Source organism: Podarcis bocagei (genome assembly GCF_964188305.1).
Source record: "Podarcis bocagei genome assembly, chromosome: 5".
In the NCBI taxonomy this organism is placed as follows: Eukaryota; Metazoa; Chordata; class Lepidosauria; order Squamata; family Lacertidae; genus Podarcis; species Podarcis bocagei.
Window position 1 is genome coordinate 7009075 of NC_138129.1, and position 24966 is coordinate 7034040.

The 24966-nt window shown below is 46.4% G+C and overlaps 1 protein-coding gene and 1 long non-coding RNA gene across 6 annotated transcripts in view; one reads left to right on the plus strand and one right to left on the minus strand.

Moving 5' to 3' along the window:
• Positions 1-24966, minus strand: part of UCKL1 (uridine-cytidine kinase 1 like 1) — an 84717-nt gene that overhangs the window by 52115 nt on the left and 7636 nt on the right. The window contains exons 1-2 of one of the 4 annotated variants that reach the window (XM_081196282.1): positions 12384-12896; positions 1821-2014 (exon numbers count right to left, since the gene is read on the minus strand). In XM_081196282.1, the coding sequence (XP_081052408.1) occupies positions 1821-2014; positions 12384-12577 (388 nt within the window). In that variant the 5' untranslated portion in view covers positions 12578-12896. Of the gene's footprint in view, positions 1-1820; positions 2015-11904; positions 12338-12383; positions 12897-24966 lie in introns of those variants that run through there. The other 3 variants (XM_081196285.1, XM_081196284.1, XM_081196283.1) reach the window with 3 other exon arrangements.
• Positions 4656-23323, plus strand: LOC308588362. Of its 2 annotated transcripts, none has more exons than XR_014008638.1 (3): positions 4656-4817; positions 9933-10119; positions 10240-10661. It is a non-coding gene; the product is annotated as an uncharacterized lncRNA (long non-coding RNA). The 2 variants fall into 2 exon arrangements; XR_014008639.1 differs by lacking the exon at positions 10240-10661 and adding an exon at positions 22963-23323 and having other exon boundaries at positions 4658-4817.

The following is a 24966-nucleotide window of genomic DNA, read 5'->3' on the forward strand; positions in this document are numbered from 1 at the left end:
GGGACTTCGCTCGTTTTGCATTTTTGGGCTAACGAAACACGTGCCGCAGTAGTAGCATACATAAAAAACCTTATTTGACACCTGGGAATTTCAGTCTGAATTATACCCAACAGAAAGGACTCTGTTTTGGGGGGGACATACTTTTAAACGTCCCCCCCAATTCATTATGTATCATTTCCAAATACTCTTTTACCCTTTTACCAGTCCACCACATGTGGAAGAACGTTCTCTCCACCTCTGGGTGCAGACTTCGTTTCAATCTTGTGTTTACTGATGGCTCAGTCCTGGGAGTCTATGCCCCCCCCCACTCCCCGAATATTGCCAGCATATTGAGGAAGCAACTTGCTTATCTGAATCAATTTGATTCCCTCCCCCTTTTATTGTTTCCTTTCTCCTCCTGTGATGGAACTCCTATTTGGGGACTTCCCTGGCTTTTTTCTGGCCCATGTAGGACCAGTCTGGATAGTTAGCCTGGTGAAGACTTGACGTTTTCATCCCCAAAAAAGTTTTTGATTTGAGTTTCCATTGAAATGAGGCTGCATTTTAATGTTTTTACTGTTTTAATGTTGTATTTTAATATTGTTTTTAAGTTGTATTTCAATCAATTTGTTTTTATATCGGGTGTTAGCCACCCTGAGTCCAGTCTTGGCTGGGGAGGGTGGGGTATAAATAAAATTTATTATTGTTGTTGTTGTTATTCTCTCTCTAGTCCCAGTTCTTGGACTATATCAACAGGCAATAAGTCAAAGAAAACCGGAATGCATTGCTGGTTGTTTAAGAGCAGTGTGTTGAGTTGTACTTGCAACTTTTTTTTTGCAACGAGTTTAAGACAGTTTGCAGTAAACTGGGGAACACTTTCTTGTGGTGGAGAGCTCATTGACCCATACTGTGGACGGAGCCAAGATGGAGGAATTCTGCTCACGTAACTCTAGCAGATGTGATCTCTGAAGGCAGCACTGAACTGCCTCTATTTTCCATGCTGGTTAAACATCTGCCTTACATCTGATAAAGATCCTCTCCTCAGCGAAGTTTCGTTAGACCCCTTTCTTTCCCCAGGGCTACAACAGTTTAATAAGAAGGGGCAGCAACTCAGGCTGTCAGTGGAACTTTTGGGATCGATGTCCCTGCCATCTGCCAAGGCTATAACAAAAACTAGGTTGTGGGATATTGAACGCCAAGAACGAACAGCAGCAGCAGAGAAAACATGTCCCCCTCTTTATTTTAAACTTTCTTGGGCACATGAAACTAACCACAATGACCTTGAATTTCTGCTTAACCCTCAAGAAAGAAGGGCATTTTCGCTGGCCAGGTTTAATTCAAATCCATCCAACCTCCTTTGGGGAAGGTTCTCAGGAAGGGTGGAAGGAGAAAGAACTTGCCCATGTGAAGACCACCTGGTGGAAACCCTTACACATATGGTTCTTAATTGTAAACTATATGCTGATCTCCACCAGCAATTTCTAGATCAACTCTGCATCCCCAAGTGGAAACCAGAGTTGGAGGTCATACGTTTACTATTACTGGGGAATGATCAGGAGCTCATCAAGTTAGTGGCTAAATATCTCTATTTGGTTTTTTCTCGTCGAAATACACTGCAGACGTCTGATCTCCCTGGAGACCAAGAGATGTGACGATAGACTGCTCTGCCTCCTTTCTTTTAGCAAATGTTTTGTGCCACTGGGGAAGTGGTAATTCTGTATTGATTTGTTTTGGATGTATGTATGTGATGCAAATAAACGGTTTGATGATGATGATGAACTGCCTCTCCGTCTTATTCCCAGAACGCGGCCAGCCCTCGGTCTCAGAGTGAGGTGTCTTACCGATGACGAAGGCCTCCTTCGACTGCGCACCATGCTCGTTGTACCAGGGGGGCCGGCCGGCTGTGTAGATCGTCCTCTTGCTTGTCCGCAGCAGGGGCGGCTCAGATTTGCACTGGCTGGTGGTCCGTTTCCGCGGCGACCTCGTGGAACCCACTGCGGGGAGCAGCCTGTCCAGGGATTCGGCGCTGCTGTTGCTAAGGAGACAAGGAGAGGGAGAGGTCTGGGCCTCCATCAGCGGATGAGGTGGGAAACCTATCTCACAGGGTTGCTGTGAGGGATTAAAGGAGGAGGGAAGGAGATAACCACGCATGCCGCCTCAAGCTCCTTAGCAGAAAAAGGCAGAGGTGTAAAAGGTGTAAGGTGTAAAAGGCAGAGGGCCTTCTCGGTAGTGGCACCCGCCCTGTGGAGCGCCCTCCCACCAGATGTCAAAGAGAAGAACAACTACCAGACTTTTAGAAGACATCTGAAGGCAGCCCTCTTTAGGGAAGCTTTTAATGTTTAACAGACCACTGTATTTTAGTACTCTGTTGGAAGCTGCCCAGAGTGGCTGGGGAAACCCAGCCAGATGAGCGGGGTATAAATAATAAATTCTATTCTAAATGTAATGAAACAAACAAATCTGAGCCTGTGCAGGTAACAGGGTAGCTGTAACAGTAGGGTATGTCATTTTAAGGGGTAGAATAATTTTTTTGCTAATTTCTTCAGTGAGTTGTTTTTTTTAAAAAAAGAAAAGAACGTTTTTGGGTGTGAGGAACTAAAACCTGCTATTCTTTTTGTGTCTGGACAACATTTAGATTGGTAAGTCTACGTCTGATGAAGCACAAAAGTTGTTTCAGCAAGCCAAAGAATTTCAGTTTTTCCTTCTGAGAACGTCAGGTGATGCTGAATCGTAACAATAAATAATAATAATAATAATAATAATGATGATGATAATAATAATAATAATAATAATAATAATAATAATAATAATAATAATAATAATAGATAATATAATACTCTGATTTCAAGTACCTGGCAATCAGTTTTAAAGATTTCCGTGCAATTTTACGCACGTTTTACTTTTACCAAGCAAACCGAAATTATATTAATTTAATCAAAATATCTTTTGAATTCCTGAGCCATGTTACAACTTTGTTTGTTTGCTTTTGGAATTTGAAAGTTGAAAAAAGTGAACATGCCCCATTGTAACAGGTACATGTAAATTGCCCTGGGACGCTCAAATGAAGGGCAGTAGAAATAACAACCTGATCTCCTGCTTCAGGTGAGGGGCTCAAATCATCCAACATGTCAGCCCCAGTGCTACAATTCCCAGTGGTTTCACCATTCATCCCTCTTCATGGGGAACTCTGGGAATTGTAGCTCTGGGGAGGGGACTGGGGAATCTCCTGACAACTCCCAGCACACTGAACAAACTACAGCTCCCGGGATAATTGGGTGGCCGTGGGGAAGCCATGACGGTTTAAAGCAGTATCATAGCGCTTTAAACATACGAGTACGACAAGACCTGACAAGGAAAAGAAAGAAATTATTTATGTATGCAACAACAGCAGCAAGAGTCTTGATTGCACAAGGATGGAAGAATGAGGAAACCCAGACCAAAGAACAGTGGCAAGAGAAATGAATGATGTTACCGGTATGTACTGAGTTGAATAGGATTCAAAATGCAGCAGACTGATTGGCCCTAGAACAATAGGATTCAGAATGCAGCAGTCTGATTGGTCCTAGAACAATATGGTCCAGAATGCAGCAGTCTGATTGGTCCTAGAACAATGCAGCAGTCTGATTGGTCCGCAGGAGCCACCCAATCCAGCTCCAGGTGGAAGTGAATCCACAACCTGATTGGCCTACAGGAGAATCCCGGAATTAGCCAATCACGTGGGACCCATTGTGTGAATAATGTATATAAAGCAGACATTCTGGGGGAACTTCCATTCCTCCTCACCACTATGAGCTGAATAAAGAGCATGAAATCCACTCTCGACTCCGAGTATATTTCAAATGAACTATGCAGAACTGGCGAAATTGACATGCAAACTACAAGACAAGGACAACTGCGACTTTAAAGAAGAATGGGAACCTTTCACAAACTATTTAAAAAGACAACAAAATGAACTGGACTCCTTGGCAGGTTGTGAATAAACATACACAAATTTATGGAGGGTCAACATAGTAGATAGATAATATAAGGATGTATAAAATTTTATAATAGGCAGAAGTTAAAACTGGTTGAGAAATCAGAGAAAGAAGGTGAGGGAAGTCGTAGGGATTTGTTGGGGAGGTGGTAGGGGAAAATGGGGGGGGGAATAATGATGATTTGTTTGAATAGTTTGTTATGTGAAAACTGGTAATAATTTAAAAATAAAATAAAATACGGTGCGGATGCTATCTTGGGGGCCAGAGAAAGCCCCCGTTCTTCTGCCACAGAGGCTCTTGCAGCTTGTATTTCGAACCCTGCCCTCTGGCCGGCAGCTGAGGGGGCAGAGAGGGACACAAACGGCGTGTTTGGCACCGACGACGTGGCCATTGCAGCCGGACCGCAGCGCTGTGATGCAGCTCTGCAGGCTACCGTCTCTCTGATATTTATACGATACGAAGCACTTGGCAAAGGTCAGCGAAGCAGGTTGTCTCAGCCATCAATCCCTGCGCGGTTTTGGGAGCAGGGCAGATAAACTTCCTGAACGAGCTCTTTCGTGGTTGGCAAACACAGGGCGGGCACGCAGCCGCCCCTCTCCACCCCCAATGGACCCAGGCCAGCGGGATAAGCCGCTTGGAGCAAAACAGCAGCTCACTGAGCCGGGGACAGGACAGGACAGGTTATTTATAGTTGATCTTTTCCCCTCGGCCGGCCTCTCTCTGCTCCGCCTCCCATTTTCCACCCTGGGCTCACATCTTCTTGCCAATGCACTGATGGCGACAGCAACACTGCAAAAGTGGGACTTTATAAGAGTGCCCTGCAAATGAAAGCAGAGAGGGGGGACCCCTCCCCTTTGCGTACAGGTAAGGAGATCCAAACCCCCCTACCCAGTAACTGCGGGGAAAGTTTCTCCCCTTTCCAGGATTATCTGGGAGTCAAAAATGTGGTCTCCAAGCCCAAGGTTAGGCTGAAATATTGAAGAAAAGAGGTGGTTGGGATTGTGTTCCTAAACCTGGGGTTGTTTTAGGGTGACCACCTTTTCGAAACTTGAACCGGCCCCACACCTGTGCTTTTAACAGCAGCCTGCCGGGTGTCTTCTTGACAAGAGAAGCTTCGCCTGTTTGGTTTCCACATGCCAGGCTGCTGTGAAAAGGCAGAGGAGCAGTAGGAGAAAAGATAAAGAGAGGAACTCTTCTCTCTAGAATGGAAGTTTTCCCAGCCGTGGGGCACGATCCTATCCCGGTCATGGGACTGTAGGATTTGACATCATCATCATAATAATAATAATAATAATAATAATAATAATAATAATAATTTTTTAATTATATCTTGCCCTCTCTAGGCAAAGCCAGGCTCAGAGCAGCTAACAACAATAATAGTAACACAGCATTCTAAAACCAATTCATTCCAAAATCAATTCAAAATCAAATTAATGGCAACCATTGGGCTAGAGTTCTATGAGGATTGCCAAAGGAGGGGGTCAGACTGTGCCTTGGCCAAAGGCCTGGTGGAACAGCTCTATCTTGCCGGCCCTGCGGAAAGATGTCAAGTCCCGCAGGGCCCTGGTCTCTTGTGGCAGAGCGTTCCACCAAGTCGGGGCCACAGCTGAAAAAGCCATGGCTTTGGTCAAGGCCAGCCTAACCTCTCTGTGGCCCGGGACCTTGAAGATGTTTTTATTTGAAGGCCGTAAGTTTCTCTCTGTGGGGCATACCAGGAGAGGTGGCCCCGTAGGTACGAGGGTCCTAGGCCGTATAGGGCTTTAAAGGTTAAAACCAGCACCTTAAACCTGATCCTGTACTCCACCGGGAGCCAGTATAGCACCAGGTGAATGTGATCCCGCGGTGAAGACCCCGTAAGGAGTCTCGCTGTGGCATTCTGCACCCACTGGAGTTTCTGGGTCAGTCTCAAGGGCAGCCCCACGTAGAGTGAGTGGAACTTTCATTACACTGGTACAAGAAAATCACTCATGGTTTCCAGTGATGACAGGGGCGTGCAGGCCACTTTTGCTGCCATTTTCTGGTTGTGGGTTTCCAGCAGCTCGTCCAGAACCCTGTTCTCACAGTGGCTGACCACGGAGAGAAACCTGCAAGCGCGATCCGAATACAAGAGCCACCCTCTCCCCTCCGGCGGTTTCCAGAAAGTGTTCTTCACAAGCATCGCTGCCTCCGACTGTAGGGGCAGGGCAGGGCCAACATGTTGAGCAGCTATGGATGGCTCTCTTCCCCATAAATTTGCAGTCCAACCACATGGGCATGGAAGCGGTGTCTGTTTCCTCCTCGGACTTAGAGTGGTACCTCGGGTTAAATACTTAATTCATTCTGGAGGTCCGTTCTTAACCTGAAACTGTTCTTAACCTGAAGCACCACTTTAGCTAATGGGGCCTCCTGCTGCCGCTGTGCCGCCGGAGCACGATTTCCGTTCTCATCCTGAAGCAAAGTTCTTAACCCGAGGTAATATTTCTGGGTTAGTGGGGTTTGTAACCTGAAGCGTCTGTAACCCGAGGTACCACTGTAATTGGTGTATAGGACAGCTCTGCCTATTACATTAAGGACAGGTCATGTGTTTGGGTTTCAAAGTTGCACAAGGAGTACCAAGGGAAACAAAAGCAGTCACAAACTTCCCTCCCCTCTTCTTATCTGGTCGCTCAGGTTTTGCAAAGCTGGAAAACTGTCTTGCAAAGTGCTCCCCCTTGCCTTTGATCTAGGAAACTCAACATCTGGAAAGCTCCTTGTAAGAGTTCCCTGGGTTCCCATAACAAAGTTACTACAGTGGTACCTCTGGTTGCGAATGGGATCCATTCCAGAGCCCCATTCGCAACATGAGCAGAACACAACCTGTGTCTGCGCGTGTGCGGGTCACGATTCGCCACTTCTGCGCATGACGTCATTTTGAGCGCATGCGCATGCGGCGAAACCCGGAAGTAACCCTTTCCAGTACTTCCGGGTCGCCGCGGGACACAACCTGAAAATGCGCAACCTGAAGCAAACGTAACATGAGGTATGACTGTATCATTATGCATACAGTACTCGGCATTTGCCTTATTCCAGGGCCACTGAGAAAAGATTTTCATGCTCCATTCAGGGAAGAGTATATGCCTGGAGCGGAGGCCTCATACAGAATAGTAGAGTGGGAAGGGACCCACAAGGGCCATCTAGTCCAACCCCCTCCAATGCCGGAATCTCAGCTAAAGCATCCATGACAGATGTCCACCCAAACTCTGTTTAAAAACCTCCAAAGAAGAAGAGTGCAGAACCTCTTGAGGGAGACCGTTCGACTGTCAAACAGCTCTTACTGTCAAAAAGTTATTCCTGATGTTTAGTACGTTTCCGAGCACAATTCAAAGTGTTGGTGCTGACCTTTAAAGCCCTAAACGGCCTCGGTCCAGTATATCTGAAGGAGCGTATCCACCCCCATCATTCAGCCTAAGGTCCAGCTCCAAGGACCTTCGGTTCCCTCACTGCAAGAATCCAAGTTACAGGGAACCAGGCAGAGGGCCTTCTCGGTAGTGGCACCTGCCCTGTGGGACACCCTCCCACCAGATATCAAAGAGAAGAACAACTACCAGACTTTTAGAAGACATCTGAAGGCAGCCCTGTTTAGGGAAGCTTTTAATGTTTGAGGCATTACTGTATTTTAATATTTTGTTGGAAGTCGCCCAGAGTGGCTGGGGGAGCCCAGCCAGATGGGCGGGGTATGTATGTATGTATGTATAAATAAATATCCAGCTTCTCCGATGAGCAGAAGGGTGAGGTTATGACAGTGGTATTCCCAGACCAAGGACCAAGTACACCTGCTGAACATTAACATGCGAGCATCCCTTTTCGAGTGCACACTCATTTGCTGCAACATGCGAACACTCTTCACAGCCGCATGTCACTTCAAGGTCTGCTCCAGCAGCTGCAGGAGCAGGGAAGTTGCTGTCCGTCAGAAATTGCAGGACTCTCAACTTCCATCAGCCCCAACCAGCAGGAAAAATAAGACAGGGGGGTAAGAGGGGGTTGGAATCCAAAGGCTAGCCATCCCTTGTTCACTGTGTGTTGATACTGCCCGTGCGCACAGACAAAGGGCTCATCCACTCTGTTGTTTCATGAGAATAGTCCTCTTCCTGCACCTCCTCCATTAATTCTCCGATGTCTGTATGACGTTCTTCTCCACATCACTGCCTTCCCACACTTTCCCCTCCTTCGATCCAGATTTTCACACAAGCCTCCTTTTCGGAGCGTCTATCCAGACACCGAATCAGTAGCCTGGCCTCCACTGAGAGCTACCCCAGGGACCTTCAAGCTTTGTCTTCTCGCAACCACTGGAGAGGACTGGGAAGTGACTAGGGCCCAGGAGCCAGAAAGCAGTGTTGTTGCTATGTTCCCTTGGTTTGTGTATACTACGGAGCAGTAATAATAAATCAATGTACCCATAACAGCTACGGGTGGCTACTAGCCATGAGGGATATGCTCTGCCGCCACAGACAGACTTTGATCATCTTTGGTAAAACGGTGCCCAGAGCAAGGCTAAAATTTGGTGCCCCCAAATGAATCTTCTCAATTATGGGTACAGTGGTACCTCTGGTTGCGAATGGGATCCATTCTGGAGGCCCGCTCGCAACCTGAGAAGAACGCAACCCATGTCTGCGCATCTGCACGTGCGCGGGTCGCAATTCGCTGTGTCTGCGCATGCGTGCGACGTCATTTTGCATGCCTGCGCATGCGCGAGCGGTGAAACCCGGAAGTAACCCTTTTCGGTACATCTGGGTCGCGGCGGGACGCAACCTGAAAACACGCAACCTGAAGCAAACGTAACTTGAGGTATGACTGTATTCTCAATTTTGAATAATAATAATAATAATAATAATAATAATAATAATAATAATGCGTTCATACCCTGCCAATCTGGCTGGGTTGCCCCAGCCACTGTGAGCGGCTTCCAACACATATAAAAACATAACAAAAGGTCAAATGTTAAAAACCTCCCTACACAGGGCTGCCTTCAGACCGCACCACCCTAAATCTGAAGCTGAGCCACGGTTCTGGATACTAGTTGATGGAAATCACAGGAGGGGGAAGTGGTTTTGTGTTCAAATCCTGCTTCTGGTTGGCCACTGTGAGAACAGGATGCTGCGCTAGGCGGGCCATTGGCCTAATTCAGCGGACTCTTATCATAATAAATAGCCCACAGTTTGCTACCGTTTGGTGTCCTCCATCAACAGCAGCCTAAGCTGGTTGCCTCACTCTGCCTAATGGTCCCCCACTCCTGGCACCCCTGTTTTTAAAGGGTGGTGTCAGGGGACTGCCATCGGAACAGGGAAGGGAAGCTGAGGGGCAGCTGGGTTACAGGGAACCTCCAAAAATCTTGAGAAGCAGTTCCTCTTCCTGTGGTGGAGAAAGCCACACCTCCAATGGGGAAGAGGGGAAAGGACCAGAGGATGCTGCCGGGAGCCTCAGCACCGCTCCTGGTCAAGCTGGCCAGGAGCGGAAGCACGCCTCTTCCATCGCCCACCCTGCAGAGAGGTGTAAAATGCAAAGAAGGAAGGAAAAGGCTGGGGGTGACTAAAGTATTATGTTGTGGGAGGACCCAGAAACGACCACTAGATTCTGCTAGTGATTGAGGCAGCCATGAACTTGTGGTTCTGCACTGTCAATAGTTTGCACCAAAATAAAAACCTGTAAAAGACAGGTCGGAGCCCTGACTGGTTACTCACGAGCAACCACCACTGCCATCTGACAGGTGGTTTTTAAGCACAATGCTGGGGTCCCCTCACAATTTGCCAGGGCAGCTGCAGGGCATCTCTGTGAGCGCAACGCAGAGGTGCCTTGCAGCTCGCACTTTGCTCCTAGCAACATCGATCCGCTGGAATATGGAATCAGGCACTGGGGGCCGGGGAAGCACACATGCATTTCAGCTGCAAAATAACCACCAACCGGCTCCCTCAGAGAGGCAGAATAACGCTGCGGCGGCAATTAACAAGTGTGCTTTGTTCCCAGAGCGACGCTGACATGAGCAAGCGACGACAACAACAGGAGGGAGGGAGGAATAAGGCAGGAATCCATGACGCTCGCTGGTAGCTGTTATTCATGCGCAAGGGGTTTGCTTCTGCTGCATCTGAACACTGAAATCTCCAGAGGGACACAGAGGGGACTTTGGGCACCTCAGCAGCACCAATATTTACAGGTAATTTGTGTGAGATGCCTTTGTCCCTGTTGCTGCCCCTACTTCCCACTGGTAGTGGGGTGGGAGAGCTGAGGGGCAGGGAATTCACATGTGACAAGCAATACGCCCCATTGGTTTCAGATAGTACATGGGCAGACGAGTCTAAAAAGCCCAGGACACAGATTTTCACGGTCTTCTAGCAACCATGGTGGCTCATTTCTCATAAGTAATGTATTTGGCATTAACTCTGAAAGGGTATACAGTGGTACCTCAGGTTAAGTACTTAATTCGTTCCGGAGGTTCGTTGTTAACCTGAAACTGTTCTTAACCTGAAGTACCACTTTAGCTAATGGGGCCTCCTGCTGCCGCCGCCGGAGCACGATTTCTGTTCTCATCCTGAAGCAAAGTTCTTAACCTGAAGCACTATTTCTGGGTTAGCGGAGTCTGTAACCTGAAGCATATGTAACCTGAAGCGTATGTAACTCGAGGTACCACTGTATTTGATTCTGTCCAAACTAAGCCTCCTACAGCAAAATATACATCAGAACCGAGTATACGCCGAACGACCTGTTCTCCAAAATACTATTAATGGTGAAAAGGTCAAAATTCAGGAGACACCAGCAAGGTTGCCGAAAATTATTGTCTCCGCTGTCAAAGGAGAAAGAAAGGGAATGAACTCTTGTATCAGATACACCCGCAAGCCAAATATGCAGTGAAAAAAATAGCTATTCATCAGAGAGTTGGAAGGTATGCCGTTCGCTAGGGCGAAGTGAAGTGATATCTTTAAAAGTACTGTTATTTTTCCATCTTGAAAACAGGGGTGGGAAGAAACAACAGAAACACAAGCAAACACACACTCACAAATCCATAAATAGACAAGTAGGATCTGCAACAAAATGTTGCAGTATGGAGTGTTTCTGTTCCTCCAGGATACCCCATTCCATTCCCCCTCCTGCTCAGTTTTCCGTTCCGTCTCAACCACAATCTGTCAGCATTCTGCAATAAGTAAGCATGCCCTGTTCCTCATTTGGTTGTATTGCCCTCCACCCACCAACTCCTGACCATTTTTTTAAAAAAGCAAACTTTTTTTTTCTATTGCAAACTTTGGGATCCTCCAAGTTTGCAGATACTTCTCTCTTACGTGTGTGGGTGGGTCTATTCTGACTACACAAGCAATGGCACTCACAGCCTGAACATCAGAATTAGAGGGAACGATCATTCTCCCCACCCTCTGAGATTTACTCCGGAATAACATCCAAACCCCTTTACCATGCACCTGTTATCATCAGTACAGCACAGAGTAGTATTTAGGATCAAATGATGCATCAAAACCCACCTTTCATCTCCCCAAATAGCTCATAGGTCCAGTAAGGGGCAAGTTAAGAACCTTTTCCACCTGCTTCCGACTGACCAAAGGATGCATGTTTTATGAAGAGCATGTTCTCCCGCGGAAACACGTTTTGCTCCCTAGTTACCATTAAGGGGGTGGGGCAGTGAATCAGTTCACAAAAGATAGAACCAGCCCAGGTGAATGAAAGGCAGCACCCCCCCAAAAAAGCACAGTTGCACGCACAACACCCCACATTGCACCCTCCCGATATCTGCGAAACAGCCAGTTCTCTAATGCGCTGCTCCTGAAATTTCCAAAAGCAAGTGTTTTGTTTTGCAATCCAGAAAGCGGATCTCCCCTCTCCTCTCTTCGCCACCCCCTCCTCTGTTTTCCAAGCCTTCTAAAAACTCGTCCATCCTGCATCCGAGAGTTAATTTACATCCGGAAAGGGGGGGGTACGGGACAAAAGCACTCACCTGCCTTCAGGTCCGAGGGCCCAGCAGCCAGAGATCCTGACCCCCGAATATACAGGGGATCTGTTCATCTCCCCCTAGCCGGAGAAGGGTCTGGGGTGACTGTGGAAGTGGCAGAAAGGCTTCAGGTGTTTTTGACTCTGGGAGAGCTGGCTTGCGGAGTGTGTGTGTGTGTGTGTGTGTGTCTCATCGCAGCCTCAAAGAATTCAGAGTCCCTAGGAAGTTGACTACATGCATTCCGGCCTTTACAGTGAAACGAAATGTGGGTCTCGCCACTCTGATCACAAGGGGAGGAAAGGGGTGGAAAACACCACCCAGGGGCTTGGGAGAACCTACAAACTGGTAGTGTTCAAGGAGACCCGAAAAAGTCCGGTGTGGTGTCAACAGCGGGAGAAGGAGGGAAAAGAGAGCCCTGCCCGGGGAACGAGAGAGTAGCCAACACGCATAAGAGGATAGCTTAACCTAGAGATTATGTTCATTACCTGATATTAATAGCACTGACTTTGTAAAGAGAGGAGGAGTCGCACGGCACAGCCTCCCAAGCAGCCCCTCTGCTCCGGAGACACCAAAACATGGCTGGCGGAGGGCCACAGGCAGCCGCTCCTGACATTTGGATTGTGTCCGGGGCCTGGCAGAGAAGGGCAATGCACAAGAGAGGTGGGCAGACACCTGGCATGGGAAGAGGGGGCAGAGGAAGGCTTTTCTTCCCTCCTCAGCATGAGAACGCCGGTGGAGCTGAATGTTGGAAGATCCGGGACGTATAAAAGAAAGAGCATGAACTGTGGAACTCACTGCCACAGGACGCAGGGGTGGTCAACAAATCAGATCGCTTTAAAATAAGATTAGGCAGCAATGCTTATGAGTACCAGCTGCTGGAAGCCGCTGGAGGGGAGAATGCTCTTGGGTTTGAATCCTGATTGTGGGTTTCCCACAGGCATCTGGTTGGGTCACCATGAGGACATGATGCTGGACTAGATGGGCCAAGCTGGCCGGGGCAGATGGGAGTTGTAGTCCAAGTCACCTGGAAGGCGCCAGGTCTGGGAAAGCCGCCTTAGTCCTACACTCCCAGATCCTAGGCGCTAATGTGAGCAGAGGCTCCTCAGCTTGTAATTATCTTGCTGCAAAGCAAATCATTAGCGCAGGGGCAGCTAATCTGCCCTCCTCCAGATTTTGCGGGACTAGAACTCCTGTCATCCATGAACATTGGCTGGCTGGGCTGATGACAGTCCAACAATGACTGGAAAGCTGCAGGGAGGAGGTGGGTGGAGATGGGAGTTTTGGTTCTCTCTGTTTCTCAAAGATCTCCATGCAATAATAATTAAAAAAAACCCTCATGAAAATTAATCTGCATTTTAGTGTGAATTTCTTCTAACAAACATGCTTTTACAGTGGTACCCTGGAAGGTTTGAATCCATTCTGGAAGTTCGTTCGATTTCCAAAATGTTTGGAAACCAAGGCGCAGCTTCCGATTGGCTGCAGGAAGCTCCTGCAGCCAATCAGAAGCTGCAGAAGCCCCGTCGGACATTCAGGTTCCAAAGAATGTTTGCAAACTGGAACAATCACTTTCGTGTTTGCTGCATTCGGGACCCAAAACGTTCATCTTGCAAGTCGTCCGAGATCCAAGGTACAATTGTATATTCAGTTTAGCATGCACATTTTCAGAAGCAATTTTTCCTTCTACAACGCATTGCAATATGTTATTTTCCCTGATATTGTCTCTGTCTCACACACACTTCCTCCTAACAGATGTGCTTTTGCAAACATTGCTTGGTTGGAATTTTGCATTGCAAAATTCGGGTAATTTCAAAGTTGGAAGGATATCTGTTTTGGAGAGTAGAGTGCAAATCTGATAAGTCCACCTTCAAATGTGCCCTGAATCGAATTTCTCCTCCATGCTTAGCCTCAGGTTAAGCTACCCCAGCCTTGGATGTTCCTCCTTGAGGTGGTTGCATAAGCCCCAACGCAGGCCGTCCATCTGGGCCATCAAGACATCTAAGAATAAACTCCCCTCATCGCCACCCAGTGCAGCTTCCTCACTCTGCACTCTCAGCAAATTGACTGGCTGCTTGCCCTCTCGGATAAATTACAGCCATCACATGCCCCAGGGTCTGTTGTGGGAAACGAAACCCATTAGAAACAAAGGGTGGATCTGCCTGAAAGAGGATGAGAACACATTGCGGTAAAGAGATAGAAAGTCAAAGGGGGATTCCTGCAAGCTTTCCCCTAATGAAACTGTTATTGCAAAGAGAAGCACTGCAAACATGGAACGCTCAGTGGGCAACGTAACTGCTGGTACCACCCCACCACTGGCACATTCAACTGGAGATACATTTTGAGAGCCCTGACAAATTGGGGTTCCAGTTGTACAGAAAGTCTTTTGCACACAGAGTGGGTATGCCCACAGATTCTGTTCCAAATAAACAAAGGCAGATTAGCAACAAACAGCATCTTAAAAAGCAGAGACATCACCTTGCCAACAACAGGTCCATATAGTTAAAGCCATGGTTTTCCCAGTAGTGATGTATGGAAGCGAGAGCTGGACCATAACGAAGGCTGATTGCCGAAGAATTGATGCTTTTAAATTATGGTGCTGGAGGAGACTCTTGAGAGTCCCATGGACTGCAAGAAGATCCAACCTCTCCATTCTGAAGGAAATCAGCCCTGAGTGCTCACTGGAAGGACAGATCCTGAAGCTGAGGCTCCAAGACTTTGGCCACCTCATAAGAAGAGAAGACTCCCTGGAAAAGACCCTGATGTTGGGAAAGATGGAGGGCACAAGGAGAAGAGGACGACGGAGGACGAGATGGTGGGACAGTGTTCTCGAAGCTACCAGCAGGAGTTTGACCAAACTGCGGGAGGCAGTGGAAGACAGGAGTGCCTGGCGTGCTCTGGTCCAGGGGGTCACGAAGAGTCAGACACGACTAAACGACTAAACAACAACAACAAGCAGCAAAGTAGTGATCCTGTTCCAGTTTTAACAAAAAATGCTGCATTTTTAATGTTTGCTTATTTGCATCCCTCAGAAGGTAATAAATATTTCCTGCCATCTACAAAATAAAAAGAAAGTTGTAACTATCTCCACCATGGAGTCATGGTCTGATATTGTTGATAACCTGTTGTGCAGCTTAAAAAGCTAGTTGTTTGGAAAACTGAAGCCATGCTTTACCTATTATATCAGTAGACTTCTCCATGGTGCCAATGGGTGCCAAGATGGAGCAGGCCCCTTTCAGGGTTCCTGTTGGAGCCCTGGCTGTCCAAGCAAACCGAGCTGCCAAAAATGGAGACTAAGGAAAAGCTGATCAGGTTGTTGCATGGCAAATCTGATTGTCTCGCTAGTACCATTAACTACTCATGAGTTGGGTTGAAGAAAGAGCCCAAAATTTATTTACTGCAGTAAATAGGTTCAGCGCAGTCACTTCCACAAAGCCTAAATGGGCATGTGTTACACACACACACACACACACACACACACACCGGACCTTTTATAGGGTTTCTTCTTTGGCGACCCCTCGTAGCCGAGTAAGATTGTCTTCCATAAACACGGTTTTAACAATGAGTCCGTAAGTGACTGTGGAGGCCAATTCTGGATCCACACGTCCTTCCATAGTGGGGACATAGGTTTCCAGGTGGGAGCTGATCACGGTGTGGATTTGCCAAGCGTGCCTTCTTCTTAGCACGTTTCTCCCTTGCGTCCTGAGTTTGAGTGTCTTCAAAGCCCATGACACTTTTGGTAACGGCTGTTCTCCAACTGGAGCGCTCGCAGGCCAGTGTTTCCCAATTGTCAGTGTTTATACCACATTTTTTTAGCTGTGCCTTGAGAGAGTCTTTAAACCTTTTTTGTGGATCACCAGCATTACGTTTTCCATTTTTAAGTTCGGAATAGAGTAGTTGCTTTGGAAGACAATCATCAGGCTTCCGCACAACATGACCAGTCCAATCATTGCTTCAACACCAGTGATCTTTGCTTCTTCCGGTACACTGGCATTATTTTGCCTGTCTTCCCAAGTGATGGGTTTGCAGACAAAGAATTCATATAAGATCCAATCAAAACGCTGCAAACATTAGCAGAGAGTAGTTGGCAAAAACTCATTGGGTACAACTTTCTGGATGCCCAGCCCTCAACTTGATGTGTGTCCAGCCCTTCCAGGGCCCCTCACTTCTAAACCTTTGAAGCCTACATAGATACAAACCTACATACTAACGAAAGGAGAATTGTAGTCTGAGATTTATGTTCACCTAGATAACAAGCCTACATAAGGGGAGTCATACTTGGTAAGCTGGCACAGCCAGACTCCCATAATTTTACTCTTCAGAAGTTCCCTCCCCAAATGCCTTATCTTTGGTATTTCCAGCAACCAAGCAGCAACTAGGCTATGTGTCTTTTATGAACAAAAGGAAACTATTATGAACCAAGGATTTTAACAGAACGCCAATATCTCATTCGGTTGGGGCTTTTTATAGGTTTCTCATACAAAACATATTTGGGGGGTCCTTGCGGTCCGTCCCCCAAGGTCACATGCCAGGAAGCAGCAGCAAGTGTGCTAGCGGTGATGTCTCATACTATTGTCTCATCCTTTCCTGTACTCTTCCTCTTCCTAAGCAATTCATCAACGACATCAGGCTTTGCCAACCTGGTGACCTCCAGACATTTTTGAGGACAACTACCATCAGCTGCGCTGGCTGGGGATGATGGGAGTTGTAGTCCAAACATCTGGTTGGCGAGACCTGAACTAAGCGGCCTGTAATTACTGGTGCTGAAGCAGCATTCCCTTTTGGGACAGCTGTCAATCTCCTTTCCTGGTTTCGTCCACCTCCATCCATGGCCTGGAACTGGAGAAAGCCTACTTTGAAACCCAGTTTTTAGATTTTTGAACAAACGTGCAACTGTTTTGAACTTTACTGTGTCATGTTCCCTGCTGGCTCATGAAAACTGCTATTCTGAATAACACCTTTGATCGGCAGGGCAGGGCAGGGGGCCCTTGGGGTGATTTTATGGAACCAAGGCAACAGTGCCTTAAAAAGTTTGGAAATTCAATTGCTCAAATACATGAAGTCGTCTGGTCCGTCTACTGATTGACCAACCTCACATGACCAGGCCAACTAATGTGGAGAAGTACACAATTGTGCAATTCACACCCGTGATGAGCTACAAAGATGATGAGCTATGCAAAGAAACACCATGTATGGGGGGAGGGATATTAACACATATTAACACATCTTTTGCTAAATCAACCCAGAACTCTAGGGAAGAGCTGTAAAGTAAAGGTAAAGGTAAAGGGACCCCTGACCGTTAGGTCCAGTCGTGACCGACTCTGGGGTTGCGGCGCTCATCTTGCTTTATTGGCCGAGGGAGCCGGTGTACAGCTTCCAGGTCATGTGGCCAGCATGACTAAGCCGCTTCTGGCGAACCAGAGCAGCGCACTAAAACGCTGTTTACCTTCCCGCCAGAGTGGTACCTATTTATCTACTTGCACTTTGACGTGCTTTCGAACTGCTAGGTTGGCAGGAGCAGGGACTGAGCAACGGGAGCTCACTCTGTTGTGGGGATTCGAGCCGCCAACCTTCTGATCGGCAAGTCCTAGGCTCTGTGGTTTAACCCACAGCACCACCCGCGTCTGTGGCTATAAAGTGACAATGTTATTTAATGTAATTCAGATTTTTTTTCCTGCTGTTTTTGTAGCACCGAAGTGACTCCCCTAGGGTGCAAGCCTGGGCAGTGTGTGTGGAGGTCCTGGTCTGTCCAGACAAAAAGACCCCTCCTCTCAGCCTTGCTGATGTGATCCCAAAGAAAGGAAAGCAACATGTTTGGCACCAGCTTGGCTGCAGGAGCTGCCAGAAGGAAGATGCCATCCATCTTTGTGTAGGGCTTACTCCTTAGCCCTTTCTTCGCCCAAAGGTGTCCCACTGTAGCATATGCCACTAACTTAACTGGGTGGCGTGAGCTAAGAAGGTCCCTGCCTCAGGAGGATTACAATCTGAATGACAAGGCAAGGTGGCCACAGTGACTTCTGCTGGGATCCGTCACGCAAAGATGAGATCAGAATTAAATCTCACCTTCCATTCCACAGGCCTTTATAGGAGGTGAGGAGACAGGGCCTTTTCACTGGTGGCACCTGGGTTGTGTACGATACACTCACAAGAGACACTTACTATGCTACCTCTTGAGCGTAATAATAATAATAATAATAATAATAATAATAATAATAATAATAATTTTTAATTATATTCCGCCCATCTGGCTGGGTTTCCCCAGCCACTCTGGGCAGCTCCCAACAGAATATTAAAAACACAACAAAACATTAAACATAAAAAACTTCCCTAAACAGGGCTGCCTTCATATTTCTTCTAAAAAGTCAGATAGTTGTTTATTTTCTTGACATCTGATGAGACAGCGTTCCACAGGGCGGGTGCCACTACCGAGAAGGCCCTCTGCCTGGTGCAGACAATGTTATTCTCCTACACTGCTAATTTTGATTGCTACCATTATTAATATTTATAAACAGGCAGCTCATAAAAATATTAAGTCTATGTACAATGAAATCGCTCAAACATCATAAAACTATTAAACACAGAACAAGCAACCAGCACTACATAGAGTCATAGACTCCAACACGGGGCTTGGACTCACAGGCCTGAGATGAAGAGCCTTGTGCTCTGCAAACCGAGCAAATCGTATCAATTCTTGGCAAAAGAAACACATTTTCATCTGAAAATGAAATATCAGGGCTGTGGGAGTCTGGCTGACTTCCTTAGGAGCAGTGTTGCAAATTTCTGGTGCGGCTGTGCTGAATGCAAGGTCACACTCTCGATGTCCCTTTGCTGATAAAGGTTCTCTGTCAGGGACGGCAAGGCCAATTCCACCCTGAAACTACAAGCCTGTCTCTTTCATTGTGCTGCGACTACTTTCTTGATCGCCTTGTACTCAAAAGGAATGTTGGCAACTGGGCAATAAACATTCGCCCCAGTTTCATCCCAAGTTGTGTTCTTTAGGAGCGGTCACGCAACAGCCTCTTTTAAAGCCAGAGGCAATCGCTCCTCCTCACCACGAGACATTTACCTGAAACAGCACAGTCGAAATTCCCAGGTGAGGTTTGCTCTGCCAAGAAGTGCCATTGATTGCATCAGTATTTTGCAGGGAGAGGTTGCATGCCAAATCCTCAAAACATAAAAGGTTGCTGCCATCCAATTAATGAAACAAGAGGAGCAGATGAAACGCCGAGCCAAAGATGCCACTCTGAATTCAAGCTGATGGGGATTGCAAGTGGAGAGAATGAATGCTCTTGTTTTTCTCAGGTCCGTCTTGCAGGCTTTTCAGAGGCAGCTGGTTGGTCACTGTAAGAACAGTGGACAATATGGACCACTGGCTGGATCTAGCAGGATAGCTCTTCCGATGTCCAGAACTGCCTTTCTAATAATATAGGTGTTGACCTTTAAAGCCCTAAATGGCCTCGGTCCAGTATACCTGAAGGAGCGTCTCCATCCCCATCGTTCTGCCCAGACACTGAGGTCCAGAGCCGAGGGCCTTCTGGCGGTTCCCTCATTGTGAGAAGTGAGGTTACAGAGAACCAGGCAGAGGGCCTTCTCAGTGGTGGCACCCACCCTGTGGAAACCCTCCCATCAGATGTCAAAGAGATAAACAACTACCTGACATTCAGAAGACATCAGGGAAGTTTTTATTGTGACATTTTAATGTATTTTTAATCTTTGTTGGAAGCTGCCCAGAGTGGCTGGGGAAGCCCAGCCAGATGGGCAGGGTACAAATAAATTATTATTATTATTATTATTATTATTATTATTATTATTATTATTATTATTATTATTATTATTAAACTCCCCCCAAAGCCTGCGCAGAGAGGGTATGTTTTCAGCCGGCAAACAGAGGCATCTCACAAAGAGCATTCCATGAAATCAAGGGCATTCGGTTTTATTATGGATTCACGCATGCCTGCTTTCACTGCTGCCGTTTTGTGAGTCGAGAGTTTAACGTTCACATCCTTGGATTGTGACTTTTAGCGGCCTTGAAATTTTTTGCCAAACAACAAGATACAAAACAACAACAACCAAACCCACACTCAATTCCTCTGCCTCCAGATCCATTTGAAAAGCACTCAATACTCAACCACCTTGTTTGTAATGCACTTGCAAGAAATCAATATTGGCATCCCCTGTTTTCTGGAACTCCCAGCCTATTAATATTAACCTCCTTTGTACTGTTTTCAGCGCCAGCTAAAAAGTGCTTTTTGAGCCTACTGAGACTTGTGCATTTTTTATGGTGCACATTTGTCTTTAAAACTATAGGATTTTCCCCTATACTGTGATACATTTTATTACGGCCAGGTGTTTTCAAAATGTGTTTTGATCTCAGCAGTTATTTGCTTGTGACTATCTTACATCTTTTACGTGAATCGTTGAGAGAATGATAGTATTTTGACAAAGTGATATATAGGTAAAAGTAAAGGGACCCCTGACCATTAGGTCCAGTCACAGACGACTCTGGGGTTGCAGCACTCATCTCGCTTTATTGGCCAAGGGAGCCGGCATACAGCTTCCGGGTCATGTGGCCAGCATGACTAAGCTGTTTCTGGCAAACTAGAGCAGCGCACGGAAACGCCGTTTACCTTCCCACCGGAGTGGTACCTATTTATCTACTTGCACTTTGACATGCTTTTGAACTGCTAGGTTGGCAGGAGCAGGGACCGAGCAACGGGAGCTCACCCCGTCGCGGGGATTCGAACCGCCAACCTTCTGATCAGCAAGCCCTAGACTAACCGCTCAGTTCCTTCTTTCCCAGTTAACAAAACCAATGGATGAGTTGGAAGATTCCACCATGTCGCCAAAATCGGAGAAGGCCTCTCTGCCTTGTGCAACCCTTGCCTATGAAGGGCAGAAATTTGTTTGCCCTCAATGGGTGCCCATGGTGGGGAGAGAGAAAAGGGGGGAAATCCCCAGCTTTCATTTGAACGCCCACCCTCTTCATGGTAGCATCCAGTGTTCTTCTTCTGTTAAAACATATCTTCTTCTCTGGTGATCACTCATAGCCGAGTAAGATTGTCTTCCATAAACATGGTTTTAACCTTGAGTCCGTAAGTGACTGTGGAGGCCAACTCTAGATCCACGTCCTTCCACGGTGAGGACATAGGTTTCCAGGCGGGAATTGATCACGGTGTGGATTTGCCAAGCGTGCCTTCCTCTTAGCACGTTTCTCCCTTTCGTCCTGAGTTCAAGCGTCTTCAAAACCCATGACACCTTTAGCAGAGGCTGTTCTCCAACTGGAGCGCTCGCAGGTCAGTGTTTCCCAATTGTCGGTGTTTATACTGCTTTTTTTTTTTTTTTTGATTTTCCTTGAGAGAGTCTTCAAACCTCTTTTGCTGACCACCAGCATTAGGCTTTCCATTTTTAAGTTCGGAATAGAGTACTGGTAGTTGCTTTGGAAGACGATCATCAGGCGTCTGCACAACATGACCAGTCCAACGAAGCTGAAGAATCATTGCTTCGACACTGGTGATCTTTGCTTCCTCCAGTACACCGACATTAGTTTGCCTGTCTTCCCAAGTGATATGTAAAATCTTTCGGAGACACTGTTGATGGAATCTTTCGAGGAGTTGGAGATGGCATTTAGAAGTGGTCCATGTTTCACAAGCATACAGTAAGGTTGGCTATGCAATAGCTCTGTTCTCCAATTGGAGCGCACGCAGGCCAGTGTTTCCCAGTTATCTGTGATTGTACTGAAGTTCTGCCTTGAGAGCATCTTTAAAGTGTTAGAACATTTATGCTTGCACCACAGAACTTCCCCCCTTTCTCCTTCCTCCAATCTGCTTGAGTATTAGTGGGCATCCCTAGAGCTGATTGGGGCGTGCGGTGTGGGGCAAGATTTCATTGAACAAGAGACTTTGCCAAAGGTTTTAGCATTTGTAGAACCTGAGATACGAGAGCAAATGCTCCTTATATTGGGATTGGGTGGGAAAACTAGCCCACACTCCCCCTTTCCCCCCTCCCCAGTAAAAAAAATCTGTGGGTGGCAATGCTACTGTCCCAAATATGCCTAACTCCGAGCTTGCCCCATTTTGTTTAGATGTTTCCACAAAGCTTATGTTGGCTGACCTGCCCTTTATCCAAGAGGCACGACGTGTTCTAGTTTATGCAGGAAGAAGAGAGGTGTGCTTGGGTGTGACCTACAGGTGCAATGAATGAGTGCAACATCTTGGCCTCAGTTTTCCATATATAAAAAATGGGAACACTGATTCAAAATTGCGCAACGCATGTGGAAAGTAACTGAGTGGGGCAGCTTGACAGGTGGTACATGACCCCAGTCAAGCTTGCAAAAATTTATCATTTGCCTGATAATAAATGTTGGAAATGTAAAGAGACTGAAGGTACATTCTTTCACCTTTGGTGGACGTGCCCAAAGATTAAGGCTTTCTGGGAAATGAGACCAGGAATGAGAAATCCGAGACCAGGGAGAAGAGTCGGTGAAAGAAGATTGGAAGAAATTCAAGGACTATCTTGGGAAATACTACAAAATTAGTGAATGTTAGAATGATGTTGGTTAGAATTTAAGTGGTTATCAGCTGTAATGATTAAGATAATTGGGGGGGGAGAAAGAAAGGTGGAAAATTAAGTGAAAATTAATGGTGAGGATTTGCTGAATGAATAATTTGAATTGGAATACAAAAAGGGGAGGTATGAGGAGGTCTGAGAAGTAAGTTAAAAGAAAATAAGTGAATGGAATTATATGTGTTTTTATTTTTGTTTTTTTGTTTTTTGGTTTTTTTGTATAACCTTTGAAAAGTTAATAAATATATTATAAAAAAAAGACAGGTGGATCAAATGATGTTCACCATAACGTATAGGACAACTACAAATACTTGTTCGAAATGTAAAGAAAAAGAAGGCAACTTTTATCATATGTGGTGGACTTGTAAGGTAAAAAAAGCTTTCTGGGAGATGATATATAATGAAAGGAAGAAAATGTTTAAAATAACTTTTGTTAAGAAACCAAATTTCTTTGTTAAGAAACCAAATTAACAAAAAAATAACTTTTGTTAATTCCTTTTCTGTTAGGAATTATAGGTACTGATATCTCAAAGGAACAGAAGAGACTTTTTATGTATGGAACAACAGCTGCCCAGATGTTACTAGCCCAGAGATGGAAAGAAGACAAAGTCCCTAGCAGAGAGGAGAGGCAAACCAAGCTGATAGACTATGCCGAGATAGTAAAACTGACTGGAAAACTTGGGAACCAACAGGACAAAAACTTTATAAAAGAATGGGAAAAATTTATAAGTTACTTAGGAGACCACTGTAAGCAGATGGAAACATTAGCAGGATTTTGATCTCACTTGTAGTTTAGCAATTACCATGGAAAATGTGGTTTGATATAAAAATTGGAGTATGAAAGAATATGCAGTAATAAGTGTTCAAAATGGGAAACCACAGGGTGGATGGGGCAGGGAAGAGTCCGGATATTTGGAGGAATCTCTTTACAGTGGTGCCCCGCAAGAAGAATGCCTCGCAAGACGAAAAACTCGCTAGACGAAAGAGTTTTCCGTTTTTTGAGTCATTCCGCAAGACGAATTTCCCTATGGGCTTGCTTCGCAAGACGAAACGTCTTGCGAGTTCTTGCGAGTTTGTTTCCTTCTTCTTAAAGCCGCTAAGCCGTTAATGGCCGCTAAGCCGCTAATAGCCGTGCTTCGCAAGACGAAAAAACCGCAAGACGAAGAGACTCGCGGAACGGATTAATTTCGTCTTGCGAGGCACCACTGTATTTGAATATACTTTTTTATTCTTTGTTTACAACTTTGTATTGGGAAAACCAATAAAAATGATTTTAAAAAATAATGACGATGTTCACCATGAGATTTAAGATTTAAGATGTGTGACGCTGAAACAGAGAGCCTCTGTGGTGTAACGGTTAGTGTCGGACTGGGACCAGGGTTCGAATCCCCCCTCCACCATGAAGCACACTGGGTGACCTTGGGGCAGTCACCATCTCTCAGCCTGGCCTACCTGACAGGGTTGTTGTTTTGAGGATAAAATGGGAGGGAGAACCACGTACCTCACCTTGAGCACCTTGGAGGAAAAGGTGGTATAATAATAATAATAATAATAATAATAATAATAATAATAATAATAATAATATTTATACCCTACCCATCTGGCTGGATTCTATTAGCAGCGTTTACAGGGGATTTCTTTTTTTTTAAGCGTGTGAGTCTGGATTTAAATCCTGCTCCCCACATAGTCCGTTTCCTTCATCTTTGCAGCCCCAGGCACCTGTTTCCTTTCTTCTTTTCCTGAGCAGAGATAAGCATAGTGTTGTTGTTGTTTAGTCGTGTCCGACTCTTCATGACCCCCTGGACCAGAGCACGCCGGGCACTTCTGTCTTCCACCGCCTCCCGCAGTTTGGTCAGACTCATGTTTGTAGCTTCGAGAAAACTGTCCCACCATCTCGTCCTCTTTCGTCCCCTTCTCCTTGTGCCCTCCATCTTTCCCAACATCAGGGTCTTTTCCAGGGAGTCTTCTCTTCTCATGAGGTGGCCAAAGTCTTGGAGCCTCAGCTTCAGGATCTGTCCTTCCAGTGAGCACTCAGGGCTGATTTCCTTCAGAATGGAGAGGTTTGATCTTCTTGCAGTCCATGGGACTCTCAAGAGTCTCCTCCAGCACCAGAATTCAAAAGCATCCATTCTTCGGCAATCAGCCTTTTTTATGGTCCAGCTCTCACTTCCATACATCACTACTGGGAAAAGCATGGTGTTAGTCCCCTTAAAAAAGGTTGACAACTCTGGGGAACCTGGGGAGATGGCACCGGGCAGATCTTTGCACCCCAGCACCGCATATGCTTAAGACGGCCCTGGTACCACTCACTGTACATTGAGTGAGAGTTGCTGAATCGTGGCCCTCTCTCCAGTCGAGCTGCAGGATTTACATCTCCCCCTAGTGGCACAAGAGCAACCAGGCACCTTCCTCAAAGAAACGAAACAAGGGACGCCAGCCTCCCTGTCTCCAGTAAACACATGGTGAAGCAACTGGGATCCTCACTTGCCACACGCAAAAATGCAGACTCAT